This window comes from Salmo trutta, unplaced genomic scaffold, assembly GCF_901001165.1.
Source record: "Salmo trutta unplaced genomic scaffold, fSalTru1.1, whole genome shotgun sequence".
In the NCBI taxonomy this organism is placed as follows: domain Eukaryota; kingdom Metazoa; phylum Chordata; class Actinopteri; order Salmoniformes; family Salmonidae; genus Salmo; species Salmo trutta.
In genome coordinates, this window is record NW_021822608.1 from 136,207 (window position 1) to 160,865 (window position 24,659).

General features: G+C 48.0%; 1 protein-coding gene and 1 long non-coding RNA gene across 2 annotated transcripts in view; both read right to left on the reverse strand.

The window, feature by feature from the left end:
* Positions 1 to 24,659, reverse strand: part of LOC115182933 (carboxypeptidase M) — a 77,353-nt gene that overhangs the window by 9,178 nt on the left and 43,516 nt on the right. Inside the window, exon 4 of the mRNA XM_029744280.1 lies at positions 24,230 to 24,399. Within this exon, the coding sequence (XP_029600140.1) occupies positions 24,230 to 24,399 (170 nt within the window). The remainder of the gene's footprint in view (positions 1 to 24,229; positions 24,400 to 24,659) is intronic.
* On the reverse strand, positions 16,089 to 17,031 carry LOC115182935 (uncharacterized). Its single transcript, XR_003873918.1, has 2 exons — positions 16,456 to 17,031; positions 16,089 to 16,418 (listed from the first exon to the last, which is right to left on the reverse strand). It is a non-coding gene; the product is annotated as an uncharacterized LOC115182935 (long non-coding RNA).

Consider the following 24,659-nt stretch of genomic DNA (forward strand, 5'->3'; position numbering starts at 1 on the left):
GAGCGTTGGAGCCGGTGTAGTACGATTCAATCTTAGTCCTGTATTGATGCTTTGCCTGTTTGATGGTTCGTCGGAAGGCATAGCAGGATTTCTTATAAGCTTCCGGGTTAGAGTCCCGCTCCTTGAAAGAGGCAGCTCTACCCTTTAGCTCAGTGCGAATGTTGCCTGTAATCCATGGCTTCTGGTTGGTGTATGTACGTACAGTCACTGTGGGGATGATGTCCTCGATGCCCTTATTGATGAAGCCAGTGACTGATGTGGTGTACTCCTCAATGCCATTGGAAGAATCCTGGAACATATTCCAGTCTGTGCTAGCAAAACAGTCCTGTAGTTTAGCATCTGCTTCATCTGACCACTTTTTTATAGACTGAGTCACTGGTGCTTCCTGCTTTAATTTTTGCTTGTCAGCAGGATAGAATTATGGTCAGATTTACCAAATGAGGGCGAGGGAGAGCTTTGTACGCATCTCTGTGTATGGAGTAAAGGTGGTCTAGAATTCTTTTCCCTCTGGTTGCACATTTAACATGCTGATAGAAATGAGGTAAAACTGATTTAAGTTTCCTTGCATTAAAGTCCCCGGCCACTAGGAGCGCTGCCTCTGGATGAGTGTTTTCCTGTTAGCTTATGGCCTTCTACAGCTCATTGAGTGTGGTTTTAGTGCCAGCATCGGTTTGTGGTGGTATGTAGACAGCTATGAAAAATACAGATGAAAACTCTCTAGGTGGATAGTGTGGTCTACAGCTTATCATGAGATACTCTACCTCAGGCGAGCAAAACCTTGAGACGTCCTTAGATATCGTGCACCAGCTGTTGTTTACGTAAATGCATAGGTCCCGGCCCCGTGTCTTAAAAGAGGCTGCTGTTCTCTTCTGACGATAGAGTTTATAACCCGCCAGCTGTATGTTAATGTCGTCGTTCAGCCATGGATCTCGTTAACGTTTGTATTGTTTCAGAGTTGGAATGTTTTAGTTCAAGTTCAGGTTTATTTCCCCCCCACATAGCCATCAGTACAAACTGAGATCCATGGGGCATGCCAAATGGCGTCATCTAAACACACAACCACATGTATAAAGAGGGTTAAAATAGGGGACCTGTCTGAAAGCACCAACAGCTGGTGGGATTGTTTCCCTCTCTCTTTCTATTGCCCTCTCTTTGCTCTGTGAAGACATTCAGAGCACTGATGTCCCATTCACTATCATCAGACCATTCCTTATTTAAAACAGTCATTGGTCCATTCATAAGATTCAGGCAGAGAGCTCGATTGAAATTCTGTGGTCGCTGTTTACCCAGTGGCATCCTGCCGCATTGAAAGATGACGAGCGAGGATACCAAACAGTCACTCACCGTACAGACTAAGGTGGACCTATACCAAACAGTCACTCACCGTACAGACTAAGGTGGACCTATACCAAACAGTCAGTAACCGTACAGACTAAGGTGGACCTATACCAAACAGTCAGTAACCGTACAGACTAAGGTGGACCCATACCAAACAGTCAGTAACCGTACAGACTAAGGTGGACCCATACCAAACAGTCAGTAACCGTACAGACTAAGGTGGACCTATACCAAACAGTCAGTAACCGTACAGACTAAGGTGGACCCATACCAAACAGTCAGTAACCGTACAGACTAAGGTGGACCCATACCAAACAGTCAGTAACCGTACAGACTAAGGTGGACCTATACCAAACAGTCAGTAACCGTACAGACTAAGGTGGACCTATACCAAACAGTCAGTAACCGTACAGACTAAGGTGGACCTATACCAAACAGTCAGTAACCGTACAGACTAAGGTGGACCTATACCAAACAGTCAGTAACCGTACAGACTAAGGTGGACCTATACCAAACAGTCAGTAACCGTACAGACTAAGGTGGACCTATACCAAACAGTCAGTAACCGTACAGACTAAGGTGGACCTATACCAAACCACTGTCTTTCTACTGTTCTCTCTCTCTGCTCTGTGATGACATTCACAGTGACTTAAGACCTCTAATACCATCCAGTAACATCATTTGGGCGTCTTCAGGTCTTAGTGAAGAGATACATAAATCACATGTCGGTCCATTCATGAGGTTCAGCGCCAGTCGCAGCCTTGATTAAAATTCCTGCTGTGAATCCAGCCCTGCGTCCCAAATAACACACTATTCACTATAGAGTGCACTACTGTTGACCAGCGCCTGGGCACTACAGTTAAAGTCAAATACATTTAAACTCAGTTTTTCACAATTCCTGACATTTAATCCTAGTAAAAATTCCCTATTTTAGGTCAGTTAGGATCACCACTTTATGAATGTCAAATGTCAGAATAATAGTAGAGAGAATTATTTATTTCAGCTTTTATTTCTTTCATCACATTCCCAGTGGGTCAGAAGTTTACAGACACTCAATTAGTATTTGGTAGCATTGCCTTTAAATTGTTTAACTTGGGTCAAACGTTTCGGGTAGCCTTCCACAAGCTTCCCACAATAAATTGGGTGAATTTTGGCCCATTCCTCCTGACAGAGCTGGTGTAATGGAGTCAGGTTTGTAGGCCTCCTTGCTCGCACACACTTTTTCAGTTCTCCCCACAAATGTTCTATAGGATTGAGGTCAGGGCTTAGTGATGGCCACTCCAATACCTAAGCCATTTTGCCACAACTTTGGAAGTATGCTTGGGGTCATTGTCCATTTGGAAGACCCATTTGCGACCAAGCTTTAACTTTCTGACTGATGTCTTGAGATGTTGCTTCAATATGTCTACATAATTGTCCTGCCTCATGATGCCATCTATTTTGTGAAGTGCACCAGTCCCTCCTGCAACAAAGCACCCCCACAACATGATGCTGCCACCACCGTGCTTCACGGTTGGGATGGTGTTCTTCGGCTTGCAAGCCTCCCCCTTTTTCCTCCAAACATTACAATTGTCATTATGGCCGAACAGTTCTATTTTTGTTTCATCAGACCAGAGGACATTTCTCCAAAAAGTACGATCTTTGTCCCCATGTGCAGTTGCAAACCGTCGTCTGGCTTTTTTATGGAGGTTTTGGAGCAGTGGCTTCTTCCTTGCTGTGCGGCCTTTCAGGTTATGTCGATATAGGACTCGTTTTACTGTGGATATAGATACTTTTGTACCTGTTTCCTCCAGCATCTTCACAAGGTCCTTTGCTGTTGTTCTCGGATTGATTTGCACTTTTTGCACCAAAGTACGTTCATCTCTAGGAGACAGAACACGTCTCCTTCCTGAGCGGTATGACGGCTGCGTGGTCCTATGGTGTTTATACTTGCGTACTATTGTTTGTACAGATGAACGTGGTACCTTCAGGCATTTGGAAATTGCTTCCAAGGATGAACCAGATTTATTTTCTGAGATCTTGGCTGATTTCTTTTGATTTTCCCATGATGTCAAACAAAGAGGCACTGAGTTTGAAGGTAGGCTTTGAAATACATCCACAGGTACACCTCCAATTGATTCAAATTATGTCAATTAGCCTATCAGAAGCTTCTAAAGCCATGACATCATTTTCGGGAATTTTCCAAGCTGTTTAAAGGCACAGTCAACTTAGTGTATGTAAACATCTGACCCACTGCCAAAACTATAGTTTGTTAACAAGAAATTTGTGGAGTGGTTGAAAAACGAGTTAATGACTCCAACCTAAGTGTATGTAAACTTCCGACTTCAACTGTATATAGGGAATTGTAACGATGACGCTGTGAGTCAAGAAGCAGGTGAAACGTTTAATAGAACAACAAACGAGACAGCGTAACAGTGGCGATATGGCATTAAACACAGGAACAATACCGACTGAGGAATGAACGTAAAGGAGGGACAGATAAAGGGGAGGTAATGGAGGGACAGATAAAGGGGAGGTCATGGAGGGACAGATAAAGGATAGGTAATGAGGGACAGATAAAGGGGAGGTAATGGAGGGACAGATAAAGGGGAGGTAATGGAGGGACAGATAAAGGATAGGTAATGAGGGACAGATAAAGGGGAGGTAATGGAGGGACAGATAAAGGGGAGGTAATGGAGGGACAGATAAAGGATAGGTAATGGAGGGACAGATAAAGGATAGGTAATGAGGGACAGATAAAGGGGAGGTAATGGAGGGACAGATAAAGGGGAGGTCATGGAGGGACAGATAAAGGGGAGGTAATGGAGGGACAGATAAAGGGGAGGTCATGAAGGGACAGATAAAGGGGAGGTCATGGAGGGACAGATAAAGGGGAGGTCATGGAGGGACAGATAAAGGGGAGGTCATGGAGGGACAGATAAAGGGGAGGTCATGGAGGGACAGATAAAGGATAGGTAATGAGGGACAGATAAAGGGGAGGTCATGGAGGGACAGATAAAGGGGAGGTCATGGAGGGACAGATAAAGGGGAGGTCATGGAGGGACAGATAAAGGGGAGGTAATGAGGGACAGATAAAGGGGAGGTCATGAAGGGACAGATAAAGGGGAGGTCATGGAGGGACAGATAAAGGGGAGGTCATGAAGGGACAGATAAAGGGGAGGTCATGGAGGGACAGATAAAGGGGAGGTAATGGAGGGACAGATAAAGGGGAGGTCATGGAGGGACAGATAAAGAATAGGTAATGGAGGGACAGATAAAGGGGAGGTAATGGAGGGACAGATAAAGGATAGGTAATGGAGGGACAGATAAAGGATAGGTAATGAGGGACAGATAAAGGGGAGGTAATGGAGGGACAGATAAAGGGGAGGTAATGGAGGGACAGATAAAGGATAGGTAATGGAGGGACAGATAAAGGATAGGTAATGAGGGACAGATAAAGGGGAGGTAATGGAGGGACAGATAAAGGGGAGGTCATGGAGGGACAGATAAAGGGGAGGTAATGGAGGGACAGATAAAGGGGAGGTCATGAAGGGACAGATAAAGGGGAGGTCATGGAGGGACAGATAAAGGGGAGGTCATGGAGGGACAGATAAAGGGGAGGTCATGGAGGGACAGATAAAGGGGAGGTCATGGAGGGACAGATAAAGGATAGGTAATGAGGGACAGATAAAGGGGAGGTCATGGAGGGACAGATAAAGGGGAGGTAATGGAGGGACAGATAAAGGGGAGGTCATGGAGGGACAGATAAAGGGGAGGTAATGAGGGACAGATAAAGGGGAGGTCATGAAGGGACAGATAAAGGGGAGGTCATGGAGGGACAGATAAAGGGGAGGTCATGAAGGGACAGATAAAGGGGAGGTCATGAAGGGACAGATAAAGGGGAGGTCATGGAGGGACAGATAAAGGGGAGGTCATGGAGGGACAGATAAAGGGGAGGTCATGGAGGGACAGATAAAGGGGAGGTCATGGAGGGACAGATAAAGGGGAGGTCATGGAGGGACAGATAAAGGGGAGGTCATGGAGGGACAGATAAAGGAGAGATAATAGAGTCCAGGTGTGAATCATAATGATCTACAGGTGTGAGTAATGAAGAATCCAAGGACCGGTGGTTAGTATTCTGGCGACGTCGAACACCGGAGGGGAGGAGCAGGAGTAGACGTGACAGGAATAGGGTGCCATTTGTGACACAAGCCAGGAGAAAAGGAGAAGGAAGGAGGCTCAGAGCGGAGGAGGAGGAAGTGCCAGGATGTTTGCTGAACTCGTCAGTGCGTGACCGGGCCGGGATGTGAGGTGCATTAGGTAAACATTATAAGGCTAAACCCCCCCTCTCTGCCTCCCCTCCCCTCCACCTCTCCCCAGAGCACAGAGAGCTCTTTATCCCCACGCTGCCTCTCAAGGAGGAATCACAGCTCTGCTACAGTCAAGGGAAGAAGACCACATTGCAGTTTGATTCACTCCCAAGCCGTGTCTCTACATCAGGGGTCTTCAACCTTTTTTTGACCAGGGACCCCCTTCCAGGAAAACTGGCGACCCGGGGGCCCTATCATACGTTAACAAAAACTTGTTTTTTTCCCTTCACATCTCATCAGGTGAATGACAACGTCGTGGAGAATTAATCAACATTATATAATGAATCTATTTAGGTAGATTAGAGTTCAGGTGGACCTTGGCTTCAGCAAACGCAGGAAAGGAGGGGTGCTGGACAGCAATGACAAAAACTATGAAAAGGGCTTACCAAGAAACTGATTCAAGGCAGAGAGGAGCTGGAGAATAATTCAGCTCACTTTATTCCATTGTTCAGGATGAGTACAGGGGACTGACGTTTCTACACTCTGAAGAAGACGTCTGCTTGATGTCGAAACATCAGTCACCTGTACTCATTCTGAACAATCCCAAACTCTTAACATATTCACTAAGAGCAGCTGTTTAGCTGGTTAAATGTGTTGGAAAACATTATGTCCAAGTCAAGAAAGCTTACCAGCAGCACTTGTGTTTTATTTATCTACTCAGTAACAATTGCCACTGCTTTCCAGGGAGTCCAACGTTCAAAAATGGACAGTATATTGAGTAAAAACATTTAGAGCTGCCTCTGGTATGGTACTCTGGTGATGCCTGGTATAACTGTCTGGCCTGTGGCTGACTGCCTGGTATAGCTGTCTGGCCTGTGGCTGACTTCCTGGTATATCTGTCTGGCCTGTGGCTGACTGCCTGGTATATCTGTCTGGCCTGTGGCTGACTGCCTGGTATAGCTGTCTGGCCTGTGGCTGACTGCCTGGTATAGCTGTCTGGCCTGTGGCTGACTGCCTGGTATAGCTGTCTGGCCTGTGGCTGACTGCCTAGTTTATCTGTCTGGCCGGTGTGGCTGACTGCCTGGTTTAGCTGTCTGTCCCGTGGCTGACTGCCTGGTTTAGCTGTCTGGCCCGTGGCTGACTGCCTGGTATAGCTGTCTGGCCCGTGGCTGACTGCCTGGTATAGCTGTCTGGCCCGTGGCTGACTGCCTGGTATAGCTGTCTGGCCCGTGGCTGACTGCCTGGTATAGCTGTCTGGCCTGTGGCTGACTGCCTGGTATAGCTGTCTGTCCTGTGGCTGACTGCCTGGTATAGCTGTCTGGCCGGTGTGGCTGACTGCCAGGTACATCTGTCTGGCCGGTATGGCTGACTGCCTGGTACAGCTGTCTGGCCGGTGTGGCTGACTGCCTGGTATAGCTGTCTGGCCGGTGTGGCTGACTGCCTGGTACAGCTGTCTGGCCAGTGTGGCTGACTGCCTGGTACAGCTGTCTGGCCGGTGTGGCTGACTGCCTGGTTTATCTGTCTGGCCGGTGTGGCTGACTGCCTGGTTTATCTGTCTGGCCGGTGTGGCTGACTGCCTGGTTTAGCTGTCTGTCCTGTGGCTGACTGCCTGGTTTAGCTGTCTGGCCTGTGGCTGACTGCCTGGTATAGCTGCCTGGCCTGTGGCTGACTGCCTGTAAAAAGCATTGTCTTGGCATTAATATTGAGTCTAGTATATTTGAATTCCTATTTCAACCCAATGCTTTTAAAAACACTGCAGCAGCGAGTCAGCACAGGCTGCCTGACCTTTCAGCAAATGACCAGTAGGAAATATCCCAGATTGTGCCTTTAACAGTGCTTAAAACACAGCACGACCAGGTCACACACACACACACACACACACACACACACACACACACACACACACACACGATCAGGTCGGTTTACCCCAGACCACAGAGAAGCAAATTATCCCCTGCAGGAATTCCTATGAGCTTAGATGTTTACAACGCTTTGATGTTGAGAGTTTGTGGTCTGCTAATGCTCGTCATCCACTACACAACAGACATCTTTTTATCGTCAACATATCTTCAACAGCATCTTCATTACAGGGGGGGGGGGGGGAGAGCTCACTCCAATGGCTTTTAACTCATCTTCATTACGGGGGGGGGGAGAGCTCACTCCAATGGCTTTTAACTCATCTTCATTACGGGGGGGGAGAGCTCACTCCAATGGCTTTTAACTCATCTTCATTACGGGGGGGGAGAGCTCACTCCAATGGCTTTTAACTCATCTTCATTACGGGGGGGGAGAGCTCACTCCAATGGCTTTTAACTCATCTTCATTATGGGGGGGGGGGAGAGCTCACTCCAATGGCTTTTAACTCATCTTCATTACGGGGGGGGAGAGCTCACTCCAATGGCTTTTAACTCATCTTCATTACGGGGGGGGGAGAGCTCACTCCAATGGCTTTTAACTCATCTTCATTACGGGGGGGGGGAGAGCTCACTCCAATGGCTTTTAACTCATCTTCATTACGGGGGGGGAGAGCTCACTCCAATGGCTTTTAACTCATCTTCATTACGGGGGGAGAGCTCACTCCAATGGCTTTTAACTCATCTTCATTACGGGGGGGGGGAGAGAGAGCTCACTCCAATGGCTTTTAACTCATCTTCATTACGGGGGGGGAGAGCTCACTCCAATGGCTTTTAACTCATCTTCATTACGGGGGGGGGAGCTCACTCCAATGGCTTTTAACTTCCAAGAATCCGAATTGAGCAAAAACATACATATCTCTGGGTGGTTGAAGGTTTGAAAAACTCAACAGTTAAGAAACCAACAGGATGCCTGGTCAAATCCTTCACTGTGTTTTAACAGTATCATACCGCTGGCTGCAAACCTACAGGATGCCTGGTCAAATCCTTCACTGTGTTTTAACAGTATCATACCGCTGGCTGCAAACCAACAGGATGCCTGGTCAAATCCTTCACTGTGTTTTAACACCACCATACTAATGGCTGCAAACCAACAGGATGCCTGGTCAAATCCTTCACTGTGTTTTAACAGTATCATACCGCTGGCTGCAAACCAACAGGATGCCTGGTCAAATCCTTCACTGTGTTTTAACACCACCATACTAATGGCTGCAAACCAACAGGATGTCTGGTCAAATCCTTCACTGTGTTTTAACGCCACCATACCGCTGGCTGCAAACCAACAGGATGCCTGGTCAAATCCTTCACTGTGTTTTAACAGTATCATACCACTGGCTGCAAACCAACAGGATGCCTGGTTAAATCCTTCACTGTGTTTTAACACCACCATACCGCTGGCTGCAAACCAACAGGATGCCTGGTCAAATCCTTCACTGTGTTTTAACGGTACCATACCGCTGGCTGCAAACCAACAGGATGCCTGGTCAAATCCTTCACTGTGTTTTAACACCACCATACCGCTGGCTACAAACCTACAGGATGCCTGGTCAAATCCTTCACTGTGTTTTAACAGTATCATACCGCTGGCTACAAACCTACAGGATGCCTGGTCAAATCCTTCACTGTGTTTTAACAGTATCATACCGCTGGCTACAAACCTACAGGATGCCTGGTCAAATCCTTCACTGTGTTTTAACAGTATCATACCGCTGGCTGCAAACCTACAGGATGCCTGGTCAAATCCTTCACTGTATTTTAACAGTATCATACCGCTGGCTGCAAACCTACAGGATGCCTGGTCAAATCCTTCACTGTGTTTTAACAGTATCATACCGCTGGCTACAAACCAACAGGATGCCTGGTCAAATCCTTCACTGTGTTTTAACAGTATCATACCGCTGGCTACAAACCTACAGGATGCCTGGTCAAATCCTTCACTGTGTTTTAACACCACCATACCGCTGGCTACAAACCAACAGGATGCCTGGTCAAATACTTCACTGTATTTTAACAGTATCATACCGCTGGCTGCAAACCAACAGGATGCCTGGTCAAATCCTTCACTGTGTTTTAACACCACCATACCGCTGGCTACAAACCTACAGGATGCCTGGTCAAATCCTTCACTGTGTTTTAACAGTATCATACCGCTGGCTACAAACCTACAGGATGCCTGGTCAAATCCTTCACTGTGTTTTAACAGTATCATACCGCTGGCTACAAACCTACAGGATGCCTGGTCAAATCCTTCACTGTGTTTTAACAGTATCATACCGCTGGCTGCAAACCTACAGGATGCCTGGTCAAATCCTTCACTGTATTTTAACAGTATCATACCGCTGGCTGCAAACCTACAGGATGCCTGGTCAAATCCTTCACTGTGTTTTAACAGTATCATACCGCTGGCTACAAACCAACAGGATGCCTGGTCAAATCCTTCACTGTGTTTTAACAGTATCATACCGCTGGCTACAAACCTACAGGATGCCTGGTCAAATCCTTCACTGTGTTTTAACACCACCATACCGCTGGCTACAAACCAACAGGATGCCTGGTCAAATACTTCACTGTATTTTAACAGTATCATACCGCTGGCTGCAAACCAACAGGATGCCTGGTCAAATCCTTCACTGTGTTTTAACACCACCATACCGCTGGCTGCAAACCTACAGGATGCCTGGTCAAATCCTTCACTGTGTTTTAACAGTATCATACCGCTGGCTGCACTTGTTTGTTTTGGGGAACACAAACAGTTTATGACTCTCACAATACAGCTGATCCTCATTAGGAAATAAAAGAAAACACTTTCCTAAAGGAAGGCTGGACTGGTCTCTTTCTGCTGCCACCTTGTTTTACTGAAAACCTCACTGCCATTAAGAAATGTTGCCAGGAATTTGTCTTGATGTTGTACACAGGAAGTTGAGAATCATCCACATCAACAATCACTACAGTGTGTCTGGATAGAGATTCAAACAGTGTAGGAGTCTGTGGACAATACTACACAGCTGATCCTAAACCAGTCAGGTGGAATATTCCATTGTCTTATTATTATTATTATTATTATTATTATGTATAATCATAGTCATTCACATATAATGATTTGTTAACACAGTCAGGTACCTGATATTTACAAACCGTCCCCTCTATAGTGAACTAGAGTCCTGCTCTATACTGTATACAGTAGGGACCTGTCCCCTCTATAGTACACTAGAGTCCTGCTCTATACTGTATACAGTAGGGACCTGTCCCCTCTATAGTGAACTAGAGTCCTGCTCTATACTGTATACAGTAGGGACCTGTCCCCTCTATAGTGAACTAGAGTCCTGCTCTATACTGTATACAGTAGGGACCTGTCCCCTCTATAGTGAACTAGAGTCCTGCTCTATACTGTATACAGTAGGGACCTGTCCCCTCTATAGTGAACTAGAGTCCTGCTCTATACTGTATACAGTAGGGACCTGTCCCCTCTATAGTGAACTAGAGTCCTGCTCTATACTATATACAGTAGGGACCCGTCCCCTCTATAGTACACTAGAGTCCTGCTCTATACTGTATACAGTAGAGACCCGTCCCCTCTATAGTGAACTAGAGTCCTGCTCTATACTGTATACAGTAGGGACCCGTCCCCTCTATAGTGAACTAGAGTCCTGCTCTATACTGTCTACAGTAGGGACCCGTCCCCTCTATAGTGAACTAGAGTCCTGCTCTATACTGTATACAGTAGGGACCCGTCCCCTCTATAGTGAACTAGAGTCCTGCTCTATACTGTATACAGTAGGGACCCGTCCCCTCTATAGTGAACTAGAGTCCTGCTCTATACTGTATACAGTAGGGACCTGTCCCCTCTATAGTGAACTAGAGTCCTGCTCTATACTGTATACAGTAGGGACCTGTCCCCTCTATAGTGAACTAGAGTCCTGCTCTATACTGTATACAGTAGGGACCTGTCCCCTCTATAGTGAACTAGAGTCCTGCTCTATACTGTATACAGTAGGGACCTGTCCCCTCTATAGTACACTAGAGTCCTGCTCTATACTGTATACAGTAGGGACCTGTCCCCTCTATAGTACACTAGAGTCCTGCTCTATACTGTATACAGTAGGGACCTGTCCCCTCTACAGTACACTAGAGTCCTGCTCTATACTGTATACAGTAGGGACCTGTCCCCTCTATAGTGAACTAGAGTCCTGCTCTATACTGTCTACAGTAGGGACCTGTCCCCTCTATAGTACACTAGAGTCCTGCTCTATACTGTATACAGTAGGGACCTGTCCCCTCTATAGTACACTAGAGTCCTGCTCTATACTGTCTACAGTAGGGACCTGTCCCCTCTATAGTGCACTAGAGTCCTGCTCTATACTGTATACAGTAGGGACCTGTCCCCTCTATAGTGAACTAGAGTCCTGCTCTATACTGTATACAGTAGGGACCTGTCCCCTCTATAGTACACTAGAGTCCTGCTCTATACTGTATACAGTAGGGACCTGTCCCCTCTATAGTACACTAGAGTCCTGCTCTATACTGTATACAGTAGGGACCTGTCCCCTCTATAGTGAACTAGAGTCCTGCTCTATACTGTATACAGTAGGACCTGTCCCTCTATAGTGTAAGTCCTGCTCTATACTGTATACAGTAGGGACCTGTCCCCTCTATAGTACACTAGAGTCCTGCTCTATACTGTATACAGTAGGGAATAGGCTTCCATTTGGGAGGCACACAGAGATAGATGAGAAGGCATGAGGATGTTTCCTATCTAGCTATGTGACATTTATAGTGTTTATAAAACACTATTCCGTCCACTCTCAGGGCAGAGAGAGAGAGATATGTCCCTTTTGTACTTATTTGCACATATGACATTTGAAATTGATTTATTATTTTGGAACTTCTGTGAGTGTAATGTTTACTGTTCATTTTTGCTTATTTCACTTTTGTTTATTATCTACTTCACTTACTTTGGCAATGTAAACATATATGTTTCCCATGCCAATAAAGCTCTTAAATTGAATTGACAGAGAGACAGAGGTAAAGAGAGAGAGAGCGAGAGAGAGAGAGACAGAGGTAGGTAGAGGGAGAGAGAAAGATAGAGCGTGGGCAAGAGACAGCGTCTCACTTTGTTACTATAAACAGATTCCTTAAAACAACCCAGGAATACTCCTTGAAGAGCTGTCCTTGCAGTTGACCCCTGTTAAAACACTCCATAGTGCCTCCATACCCCAGCAGCAGAAGCTGTGGCAGAGCGCGTGGGTCCCCTGTCTGAGTGCCCTCTCTGGGGTGACATCACTGGTCCGGTGGGGGTACTATGGAGGGAGATGGATGGCCTGGTAAATGGACCGGGCCTGTGTAGTGTTTATACCCAGACAGAAACAGATGTATACCAGACCTGACAACACATAATATTGGTGATTTACGCAAGGGAGAGAGCAGGCCTGTCGGTCTGTCTCAGTTCGTGAAGTGAATGCATATTCTCCAGGTGCTTGACAGTCTTACCTTACTCACTAACCTACTCCTCCCCAACCCTTCCTCACCCCTGCCCATATCCTCCTCACCCCCCAGCATCAGAGCCTCTCTGAGGTCATATCTTCCTCCATCCTCACCTCCTCCTTCTCCCCCAGCATCAGAGCCTCTCTGAGGTCATATCCTCCTCCATCCTCACCGCCTCCTCCTCCCCCAACATCAGAGTCTCTGAGGTGTTTCAACAGCTACAGTACTGTGACTGTAGGAGAAGTAGGGCTGTCCCCGACAAAAAAATTCATATCTTTGTCGACCAAAAGTCGTCTGTTCTTTGGACCAATGGATTGGTCAAAATGTTTTTACGTGTATTGTTCCATATATAGACACACCCGATGTATGTGAGCTTGTCTGATGCTTTAAGTTTACGGTTTGATGAAATATGGCAAATGCCTCAAGAGGGCGCCAGAGATCTAGATAACCAGAAGGAGAAAAACAAAATAACCTGACCCAACTATTCACCTCCTGCAGGCTTTCTCAGATTCTGCAGTTACTCTCCTGAAGTTGCTGCAACAGGCTACACCAGGAACCTTTCTCATGTTGAATGTCAATTTATCTTACCATTTCTACCCATCTACGTGCCAGTTATGGTTTTCTTATGCACATTTCCATGAAACAGTTTAATTTATAATAATGTCTTCATATCTCAAAATCCTTATCATGTGGTTAATCAAAATTCTAAATCTAAAAACAATAAAAACCTAAAAAGTAACTTCTATTGCCATCTATGTCAAAATAGTCAACATAAAGCCAACAAATTAAAACATTGCAGTCTGCAGCTCGAACATATCCAGAAAAAAAAATGAATATCCTATAAAATCACATTGGCTACACATGGCCTGTCTGCAACAAACTTGAAACCTTGATTCAACTATTAACTTGGGTCAGACCAGAACTTGCAACATTGTATAAAATATTCTGGTCCCTCAGAGTTTCCCCACCAGTCAGCTCGGGACAGACAGACAGACAGACAGACAGACAGACAGACAGACAGACACACACACACAGCTGTAGACTATTTGCACCAGGGATAAGAAGCAGTGGTGGACTTGGGCAGGAGCTCACCAGAGCTGAGTACTGACACCTCACACGTTCTACTGCTTGAGTTCCTGTTCCTCTTATAGAATATTAGCTCAGAACTATTGAGGAGTTCCTGCACCTAAATATAAACAGTACCGGCACCCAAAATGAGTAGTCCAGCACTGATAAGAAGTAATCAGAGGCCTATTTTATGACATTTCCACTGGATCAGAGCATAACATGTTTCCCTTTCACGCTGAGTGGTTATGGAAAGGGAGAGATGGAAAGATTTTTACAATACATTGAGGAACTATCATCATTTTTTATTTTACATTTATTGAACTAGGCAAGTCAGTTAAGAACAAATTCTTATTTACAATGACGGCCTAGGAACAGTGGGTTAACTGCCTTGTTCAGGGGCAGAACAGATTTGTACCTTGTCAGCTCGACTTGAACTTGCAACCTTTCGGTTACTAGTCCAACGCTCTAACCACTAGGCTACCCTGCCGCTCCATTCTCCATGGATGATTTGCTTACTGTTAGGAGGTGTAGAAAACGTTACTTTGAGAAGCTCCACAGGTCATTAGGGGTGGTGCGTTAAGCCAATCAGAAATACTATCAGATCCCCAAAAGGGGCACATTTATATGCCTACATTTGCGCGCAGGCCAGGTAGCCTATAGGTCTACTTCTATGTGTAAATCAGGCCAGGTAGCCTATAGGTCTACTTCTATGTGTAAATCAGGCCAGGTAGCCTATAGGTCTACTTCTATGTGTAAATCAGGCCAGGTAGCCTATAGGCCTACTTCTATGTGTAAATCAGGCCAGGTAACCTATAGGTCTACTTCTATGTGTAAATCAGGCCAGGTAGCCTATAGGCCTACTTCTATGTGTAAATCAGGCCAGGTAGCCTATAGGCCTACTTCTGTGTGTAAATCAGGCCAGGTAGCCTATAGGCCTACTTCTGTGTGTAAATCAGGCCAGGTAGCCTATAGGCCTACTTCTGTGTGTAAATCAGGCCAGGTAGCCTATAGGCCTACTTCTGTGTGTAAATCAGGCCAGGTAGCCTATAGGCCTACTTCTGTGTGTAAATCAGGCCAGGTAGCCTATAGGCCTACTTCTGTGTGTAAATCAGGCCAGGTAGCCTATAGGCCTACTTCTATGTGTAAATCAGGCCAGGTAGCCTATAGGCCTACTTCTATGCGTGCGTGTGCTTACTCAACATTGACAGGAGCGCTCCAAAACAAAAGACAATTTTAAAAAAAGTTTTGTACATTTTTTGTCAAGTATGAAATAAACCAAAAGTTGCTTCTCACAAGTGTAGCATAGGTTGTGTTCTCTGCAAACAATCTGTCCAATCAGACAATGATAAAACCTGAAGACTGGAATAATAATATTCAATGCATTAACACAAGATTATAAATGATAGAAATGAACGGTAAATATACTACTGGTGATGTAATGGGGGAATTGATATACACTAACAATCAAAACGCAAACAATTCACACAATAAAGTTATGAAACAATGAATGTGCACAAATTGGCGGTAGAGAGCAGTGCATTCTGGAGAGAGAAGTGTATTGTGCATGTGGGCTGTATGGTCAATCCGACGTCTGCATTGGTGGTACAACATTTACGGTGATACGGCCTCAGCAGAAGTCAGGGTAGTCATACTGCTGGAGCTTCGCAGAGCAGAGCGAGTGAGTGAAGTGAGTTTGTGTTGGAAGACATATTTCCCCTCAGATTACACAGACCCACAAAGAATTTGAAAACAAATCCAATTTTGATAGACTCCCAGTGTGATGGCACACTGAAATAACACAGTGTGCCATCACAGCAGCAATATTTGTGACCTGTTGCCACACGAAAGGGGCAAGCAGTGAAGAACAGACACCATTGTAAATGCAACTCATATTTATGTTGTTTCCAACTTTAACTATTTACACGTCGCTACAACACTGTATACAGACATAACATGGAACTCGTGAGTGTAATGTTTACTGTTCACTTTTTATTGTTTATTTCACTTTTGTTTATTCATTTCACTTGCTTTGGCAATGTTAAACAAGTTACCCATGCCAATGAAGCCACATTAATTGAGAGAGAGGCAGAGAGAAAGAGGCAGAGAGAAAGAACCACTATACCACAGACTAGAAGGGAGGTAACCTCCTGTAGTTATACCACAGACTAGAAGGGAGGTAACCTCCTGTAGTTATACCACAGACTAGAAGGGAGGTAACCTCCTGTAGTTATACCACAGACCAGAAGGGAGGTAACCTCCTGTAGTTATACCACAGACTAGAAGGGAGGTAACCTCCTGTAGTTATACCACAGACTAGAAGGGAGGTAACCTCCTGTAGTTATACCACAGACTAGAAGGGAGGTAACCTCCTGTAGCTATACCACAAACCAGAAGGGAGGTAACCTCCTGTAGTTATACCACAGACCAGAAGGGAGGTAACCTCCTGTAGTTATACCACAGACCAGAAGGGAGGTAACCTCCTGTAGTTATACCACAGACCAGAAGGGAGGTAACCTCCTGTAGATATACCACAGACGAGAAGGGAGGTAACCTCCTGTAGCTACACCACAGACCAGAAGGGAGGTAACCTCCTGTAGCTATACCACAGACCAGAAGGGAGGTAACCTCCTGTAGTTATACCACAGACTAGAAGGGAGGTAACCTCCTGTAGTTATACCACAGACCAGAAGGGAGGTAACCTCCTGTAGATATACCACAGACGAGAAGGGAGGTAACCTCCTGTAGCTACACCACAGACCAGAAGGGAGGTAACCTCCTGTAGCTATACCACAGACCAGAAGGGAGGTAACCTCCTGTAGCTATACCACAGACCAGAAGGGAGGTAACCTCCTGTAGTTATACCACAGACCAGAAGGGAGGTAACCTCCTGTAGATATACCACAGACCAGAAGGGAGGTAACCTCCTGTAGTTATACCACAGACCAGAAGGGAGGTAACCTCCTGTAGCTATACCACAGACCAGAAGGGAGGTAACCTCCTGTAGTTATACCACAGTAGTTTACGGTGCACCACCGCTCTGTCATTCAGCTGCGTCCCAAATGGAACTCCATTTCCTATATGGAGTACTACTTTTGTCCAGAGCCCTATTGGCCTCTTTTTGCTATGTACTGCACTACTTTTAACCGGGGCACTCTATTCCCTATATAGTATAATAGAGCCCGTGCCCTGGACAACAGTAGTGCACTATATAGGGAATAGGGTGCCCTTTGGGTTGCAACTCAGTGTAGAGAAAATAACTCTGTTGACCCACAGACATATAGGATCCAGATTTATTACATAACAGAACGGCAACTTGTGGATGACTTGGTCTGGCCTGAGGTGTGATGTTTCGTCAACGTCAACCCACTGTGGCCCAGTTGGAGCACCAGATGGGATGGGTCCGAGTTGGGCGGAGGTGTTAATTACAGACTTCAAGAAACTTTGGCTTCAAAATATGAAAAGCCTTAAAGCCAAGGAAAAGCATCTGTTTTAGTTGTAAAAAAAGACTGCCCTAGTCAGATGTGGCAAAGTTGGACGGTGGTGTTGGAGACTTTGATAACTTTTTCTTCAATGCTAGAAAAGTTTCAGTTGTAAAGAAGCGGAAGGAACACCATAATGAGCAGGACACGAGCAGCGTCCAGGACACGAGCAGCGTCCAGGACACGAGCAGCGTCCAGGACACGAGCAGCGTCCAGGACACGAGCAGCGTCCAGGCCTGGAGCAGCGTCCAGGCCTGGAGCAGCGTCCAGGACACGAGCAGCGTCCAGGACACGAGCAGCATCCAGGACACGAGCAGCATCCAGGACACGAGCAGCGTCCAGGACACGAGCAGCATCCAGGACACGAGCAGCGTCCAGGACACGAGCAGCGTCCAGGACACGAGCAGCGTCCAGGCCACGAGCAGCATCCAGGACACGAGCAGCGTCCAGGACACGAGCAGCGTCCAGGACACGAGCAGCGTCCAGGACACGAGCAGCGTCCAGGACACGAGCAGCGTCCAGGCCACGAGCAGCATCCAGGACACGAGCAGCGTCCAGGACACGAGCAGCGTCCAGGACACGAGCAGCATCGAGGACACGAGCAGCGTCCAGGACACGAGCAGCGTCCAGGCCACCAGCAGCGTCCAGGACACGAGCAGCGTCCAGGACACGAGCAGCGTCCAGGACACGAGCAGCGTCCAGGCCACGAGCAGCGTCCAGGCCACGAGCAGCGTCCAGGCCACCAGCAGCGTCCAGGCCACGAGCTGCGTCCAGGACACGAGCAGCGTCCAGGACACGAGCAGCGTCCAGGACACGAGCAGCGTCCAGGACACGAGCTGCGTCCAGGACACGAGCAGCGCCCAGGACACGAGCAGGCCCAGAGCTGCGTCCAGGCCACGAGCAGGCCCGGAGCTGCGTCCAGGCCACGAGCAGGCCCGGAGCTGCGTCCAGGCCACGAGCAGCGTCCAGGCCCGGAGCAGCGTCCAGGACACGAGCAGCGTCCAGGACACGAGCAGCGTCCAGGCCACCAGCAGCGTCCAGGCCACGAGCTGCGTCCAGGACACGAGCAGCGTCCAGGACACGAGCTGCGTCCAGGACACGAGCAGGCCCAGAGCTGCGTCCAGGCCACGAGCAGGCCCGGAGCTGCGTCCAGGCCACGAGCAGGCCCGGAGCTGCGTCCAGGCCACGAGCAGGCCCGGAGCTGCGTCCAGGCCACGAGCAGGCCCGGAGCTGCGTCCAGGCCACGAGCAGGCCCAGAGCTGCGTCCAGGATGTCAGTAAGGAAGAGGGGATGTGATAGTCTGGGTACCAGTATATTTAACTAACATTCCACTCCTGTCATTTGCCATCTTTAAATAGGAACATTATATCATTAATGAGCTGGGAGGAGATCAAAGGATTTGATCCTGATTCGATAACCCTCATAGCTATCCTCCAATCACAAAGGTGATTTACATTCTCTCAACCAGCTTCATACCACACCCTCTCGTGCCTTATTGCTTAGATCTATATGCATGCCAGTGTGGGTATGTGTAGAGTCTCTTGAAACAATCTATTCCTAGGGACTTCCTGCCACTTCCAAGAACCACAACCTCATCAAGAGGCCCGTGTGTGTGTGTGTGTGTGTGTGTGTGTGTGTGTGTGTGTGTGTGTGTGTGTGTGTGTGTTTGTGTGTGTGTGTGTGTGTGTGTGTAGGCTAAAGGAGAAGTTCAGAAATGGTCCCATTTCCTCCTATGAGGCTGCACTCCAAAGACTCTCCAGTTGAACAATGCTAATTACAGAGATGGAGTCAAGACCGGACCTACGTCCCAAAACGCCACCCTATTCCCTATGTAGTATACTACTTTTGACCAGGGTCCATAGGGAATAGGGTGCCATTTTGGACCTAAACCAGAACATTCCAGGCCCATCTCTGGCTAATTGGAGACTTCAGGAAGTCTTCCTGTTTCCAGCCAGTCAAATAAAAGACTGAAGGCCAGTATTGTGGTTGTGAGGCTGTGTTACTGCCTCTGTATTTACGGTAAACATGAGTGACAGCAAAGTGCCGGGTACAGGCAGAGTGAAATGTACAAATGGTTCACTTCTATTGGGTCTTCTAAATAACCACCAAACAGGTCAGTGCAGACAGATGTCAGATCTACCACCAAACAGGTCAGTGCAGACAGATGTCAGATCTACCACCAAACAGGTCAGTGCAGACAGATATTAGATCTACCACCAAACAGGTCAGTGCAGACAGATATTACATTTTCCACCAAACAGGTCAGTGCAGACAGATATTAAATCTACCACCAAACAGGTCAGTGCAGACAGATATTTACCACCACCAAACAGGTCAGTGCAGACAGATATTTACCACCACCAAACAGGTCAGTGCAGACGGATCTTTACCACCAAACAGGTCAGTGCAGACAGATATTTACCACCAAACAGGTCAGTGCAGACAGATATTTACCACCACCAAACAGGTTGTGTTCAATGCCAGTGGTTTCAGTTAAACTGGTGACCACTGATCTATCATATTACAACAAAAACATGGAGTCATTTAGTTCCAGGAAGTCGTTGCTGTCATCTCTTCCAGTCACTAAAACTTTGGAAACCCAACTTGTTGCGTTATTGTATTGTTGCTTAATAATATTTTGTTCCCCGGCCAGGAGACGTCTCTGTTGTTCTAAGAACCATTCCCTGTTTAAAGTTATGGTGACGAGTAGGGGAGAGTTTTTTCCACTGTTTGGGGCTGGGATGACTGTGTCAGAGTGTGTGGGTGTCAGTGTCCTGTCCCATCCGGGGAGGAATCCACTTCCATGGAATGGGAATAACATCTGTGTGAGTCGATGTGAGTGTGTCACTGTTTGGGGCTGGGTGTGTGTGTGTCCTGTCCCATCCGGGGGGGGGGGGGGGGGGGATCCACTGCCAGGGAATGGGATCTGTGTGTGTGTGTGTGTCCTGTCCCATCCGGGGGGGGGGAGGAATCCACTGCCAGGGACTGGGATCTGTGTGTGTGTGTGTGTGTGTGTGTGTGTGTGTGTGTCCTGTCCCATCCGGGGGGGAATCCACTGCCAGTGAATGGGATCTGTGTCTGTGTGTGTGTGTGTGTGTGTGTGTGTGTGTGTGTGTGTGTGTGTCCTGTCCCATCCGGGGGGAATCCACTGCCAGTGAATGGGATCTGTGTATGCGTGTGTGTAAATGCAAGTGTGTGTGAGTGAAAGAGAGTGTGTGTGAGTGTGTGTGTCAGAGAGAAGAGAGACAGAGCGAGAGAGAGTCTGTTTTCAGGCCGTGGCTTCCTGCCACTCGCCCACATCAGAGTGTTGTGGGTGAGCGCTGTAGAGGTGTTGTGTCTACAAACATCTCAGATAAAACTCCAGGATCTGTTAATGGATGTGACTGTCACTGCCTCCCTCCCAAACGGAACCATATTCCCTATGTAGCGGGTCAACGGAACCCCATTCCCTATGTAGCGGGCCAATGGAACCCCATTCCCTATGTAGCGGGCCAATGGAACCCCATTCCCCATGTAGCGGGCCAATGGAACCCCATTCCCCATGTAGCGGGCCAACGGAACCCCATTCCCTATGTAGCGGGCCAACGGAACCCCATTCCCTATGTAGCGGGACAACGGAACCCCATTCCCTATGTAGCGGGACAACGGAACCCTATTCCCCATGTAGCGGGACAACGGAACCCTATTCCCTATGTAGCGGGCCAATGGAACCCCATTCCCCATGTAGCGGGCCAACGGAACCCCATTCCCCATGTAGCGGGCCAACGGAACCCCATTCCCCATGTAGCGGGCCAACGGAACCCCATTCCCCATGTAGCGGGCCAACGGAACCCCATTCCCCATGTAGCGGGCCAACGGAACCCCATTCCCCATGTAGCGGGCCAACGGAACCCCATTCCACATGTAGCGGGCCAACGGAACCCCATTCCCCATGTAGCGGGCCAACGGAACCCCATTCCCTATGTAGCGGGCCAACGGAACCCCATTCCCTATGTAGCGGGCCAACGGAACCCTATTCCCTATGTAGCACTTTTACCCAGGGACCATTTGGGATGTACACTTACACTGCCTTAGCTGATGACTCACTGGGGTCTCAGTAACCATTCTGCTGTTTACACCCTGAACCATCCTACAGCTGATGACTCACTGGGGTCTCAGTAACCATTCTGCTGTTTACACCCTGAACCATCCTACAGCCGATGACTCACTGGGGTCTCAGTAACCATTCTGCTGTTTACATCCTGAACCATCCTACAGCTGATGACTCACTGGGGTCTCAGTAACCATTCTGCTGTTTACATCCTGAACCATCCTACAGCTGATGACTCACTGGGGTCTCAGTAACCATTCTGTTGTTTACACCCTGAACCATCCTACAGCTGATGACTCACTGGGGTCTCAGTAACCATTCTGCTGTTTACACCCTGAACCATCCTACAGCTGTTATGTTCTGGTCTACTGAGCAACACAACAAGCCAGACCTGCATCCATCCACTTATCCATCCAGCCAGCCAGCCACTCCATCCATCCAGCCAGCCAGCCAGCCAGCCACTCCATCCATCCATCCAGCCAGCCAGCCACTCCATCCAGCCACTCCAGCCAGCCAGCCAGCCACTCCATCCATCCAGCCAGCCACTCCATCCATCCAGCCAGCCACTCCATCCAGCCAGCCACTCCATCCATCCATCCATCCAGCCAGCCAGCCAGCCAGCCACTCCAGCCAGCCAGCCACTCCAGCCAGCCAGCCAGCCAGCCAGCCACTCCATCCAGCCAGCCAGCCAGCCAGGCACTACATCCAGCCACTCCATCCATCCAGCCAGCCAGCCAGCCAGCCACTCCATCCAGCCAGCCACTCCATCCAGCCAGCCACTCCATCCAGCCAGCCACTCCATCCAGCCACTCCATCCAGCCAGCCAGCCAGCCACTCCATCCAGCCAGCCACTCCATCCAGCCAGCCACTCCATCCAGCCAGCCACTCCATCCAGCCAGCCACTCCATCCAGCCAGCCAGCCACACCATCCAGCCAGCCACTCCATCCATCCAGCCAATAATCCTCTTAAGTCTCACTGCCACAACTCTACTCAGACACAGTAGAACTACATTTAAAGGGGCAATCTGAGATTTGAAAACAACAGTGTCCACCCCGCCACTTGCTTAGGTAAACAGCTGTGGGATGGGTCTGGAAAAATGTAACCACTGTTAAATCCATGGACAGAGCTATAGATGCTGACTGACCATCTAGGAGATCAACATGATACTCTGAAACAGACACTGAGGCACTTTGTCTGGAAAGGTTAGTGGCATCACATAGTAGGATGGTCAGATCAACTACTCACTCACACCAAAACACATTGGAAAGTTCTACAACAACACAAGTCAGACTGGACCAAGGCTGTGAGTTGATTTTGAAGTTACTGTACAGCGTCAGAAGGGACAGATTGATCTTATTGACTTTAAGACACAACCCATGATGTTCCTCCAGCCACGGTGACCGTAAGACACAACCCATGATGTTCCTCCAGCCACGGTGACTAAGACACAACCCATGATGTTCCTCCAGCCACGGTGACTGTAAGACACAACCCATGATGTTCCTCCAGCCACGGTGACTAAGACACAACCCATGATGTTCCTCCAGCCACGGTGACTAAGACACAACCCATGATGTTCCTCCAGCCACGGTGACTGTAAGACACAACCCATGATGTTCCTCCAGCCACGGTGACTAAGACACAACCCATGATGTTCCTCCAGCCACGGTGACTAAGACACAACCCTTGATGTTCCTCCAGCCACGGTGACTGTAAGACACAACCCTTGATGTTCCTCCAGCCACGGTGACTAAGACACAACCCATGATGTTCCTCCAGCCACGGTGACTGTAAGACACATCCCATGATGTTCCTCCAGCCACGGTGACTAAGACACAACCCATGATGTTCCTCCAGCCACGGTGACTGTAAGACACAACCCATGATGTTCCTCCAGCCACGGTGACTAAGACACAACCCTTGATGTTCCTCCAGCCACGGTGACTGTAAGACACAACCCATGATGTTCCTCCAGCCACGGTGACTAAGACACAACCCATGATGTTCCTCCAGCCACGGTGACTGTAAGACACAACCCATGATGTTCCTCCAGCCACGGTGACTAAGACACAACCCATGATGTTCCTCCAGCCACGGTGACTGTAAGACACAACCCATGATGTTCCTCCAGCCACGGTGACTGTAAGACACAACCCATGATGTTCCTCCAGCCACGGTGACTAAGACACAACCCATGATGTTCCTCCAGCCACGGTGACTGTAAGACACAACCCATGATGTTCCTCCAGCCACGGTGACTGTAAGACACAACCCATGATGTTCCTCCAGCCACGGTGACTAAGACACAACCCATGATGTTCCTCCAGCCACGGTGACCGTAAGACACAACCCATGATGTTCCTCCAGCCACGGTGACTAAGACACAACCCATGATGTTCCTCCAGCCACGGTGACTGTAAGACACAACCCATGATGTTCCTCCAGCCACGGTGACTAAGACACAACCCATGATGTTCCTCCAGCCACGGTGACTGTAAGACACAACCCATGATGTTCCTCCAGCCACAGTGACTGTAAGACACAACCCATGATGTCCCTCACTATCTCACCTCCCCTGGGAGTACATGCAGTCTCTGCTGGAGGACTCGAAGCCGTCTGGGTTCATGGAAACCAGGATGTGGACGCGGGTGCTGTTCAGGAGGCGGGTCACCAGCGGGTCGCTAAGGTAACCACGGGTCAGGTGATCGATCAGCTGGAGCAGGAGAACTCTGCCCACCACCTAAAAAGAGATGCATTGATGCAGTTACAACCATAGAGATCCTATTAACATACTAGAGGGCCATGTCATAAACCCTCAAAGTTCCAGAACGGGAAGAAAATAAAAGGCATGCGATATCGGAAATTCTATAATAGAATTATAGTCAACCTAAAATATTGTCATATAAATTATAAATACATTTTATAGAGGTTTTATACCAATTGTCTGTATAATTAGTCTATAAAATATATGTAAACAGACCATGAACGTAGACAATCTGA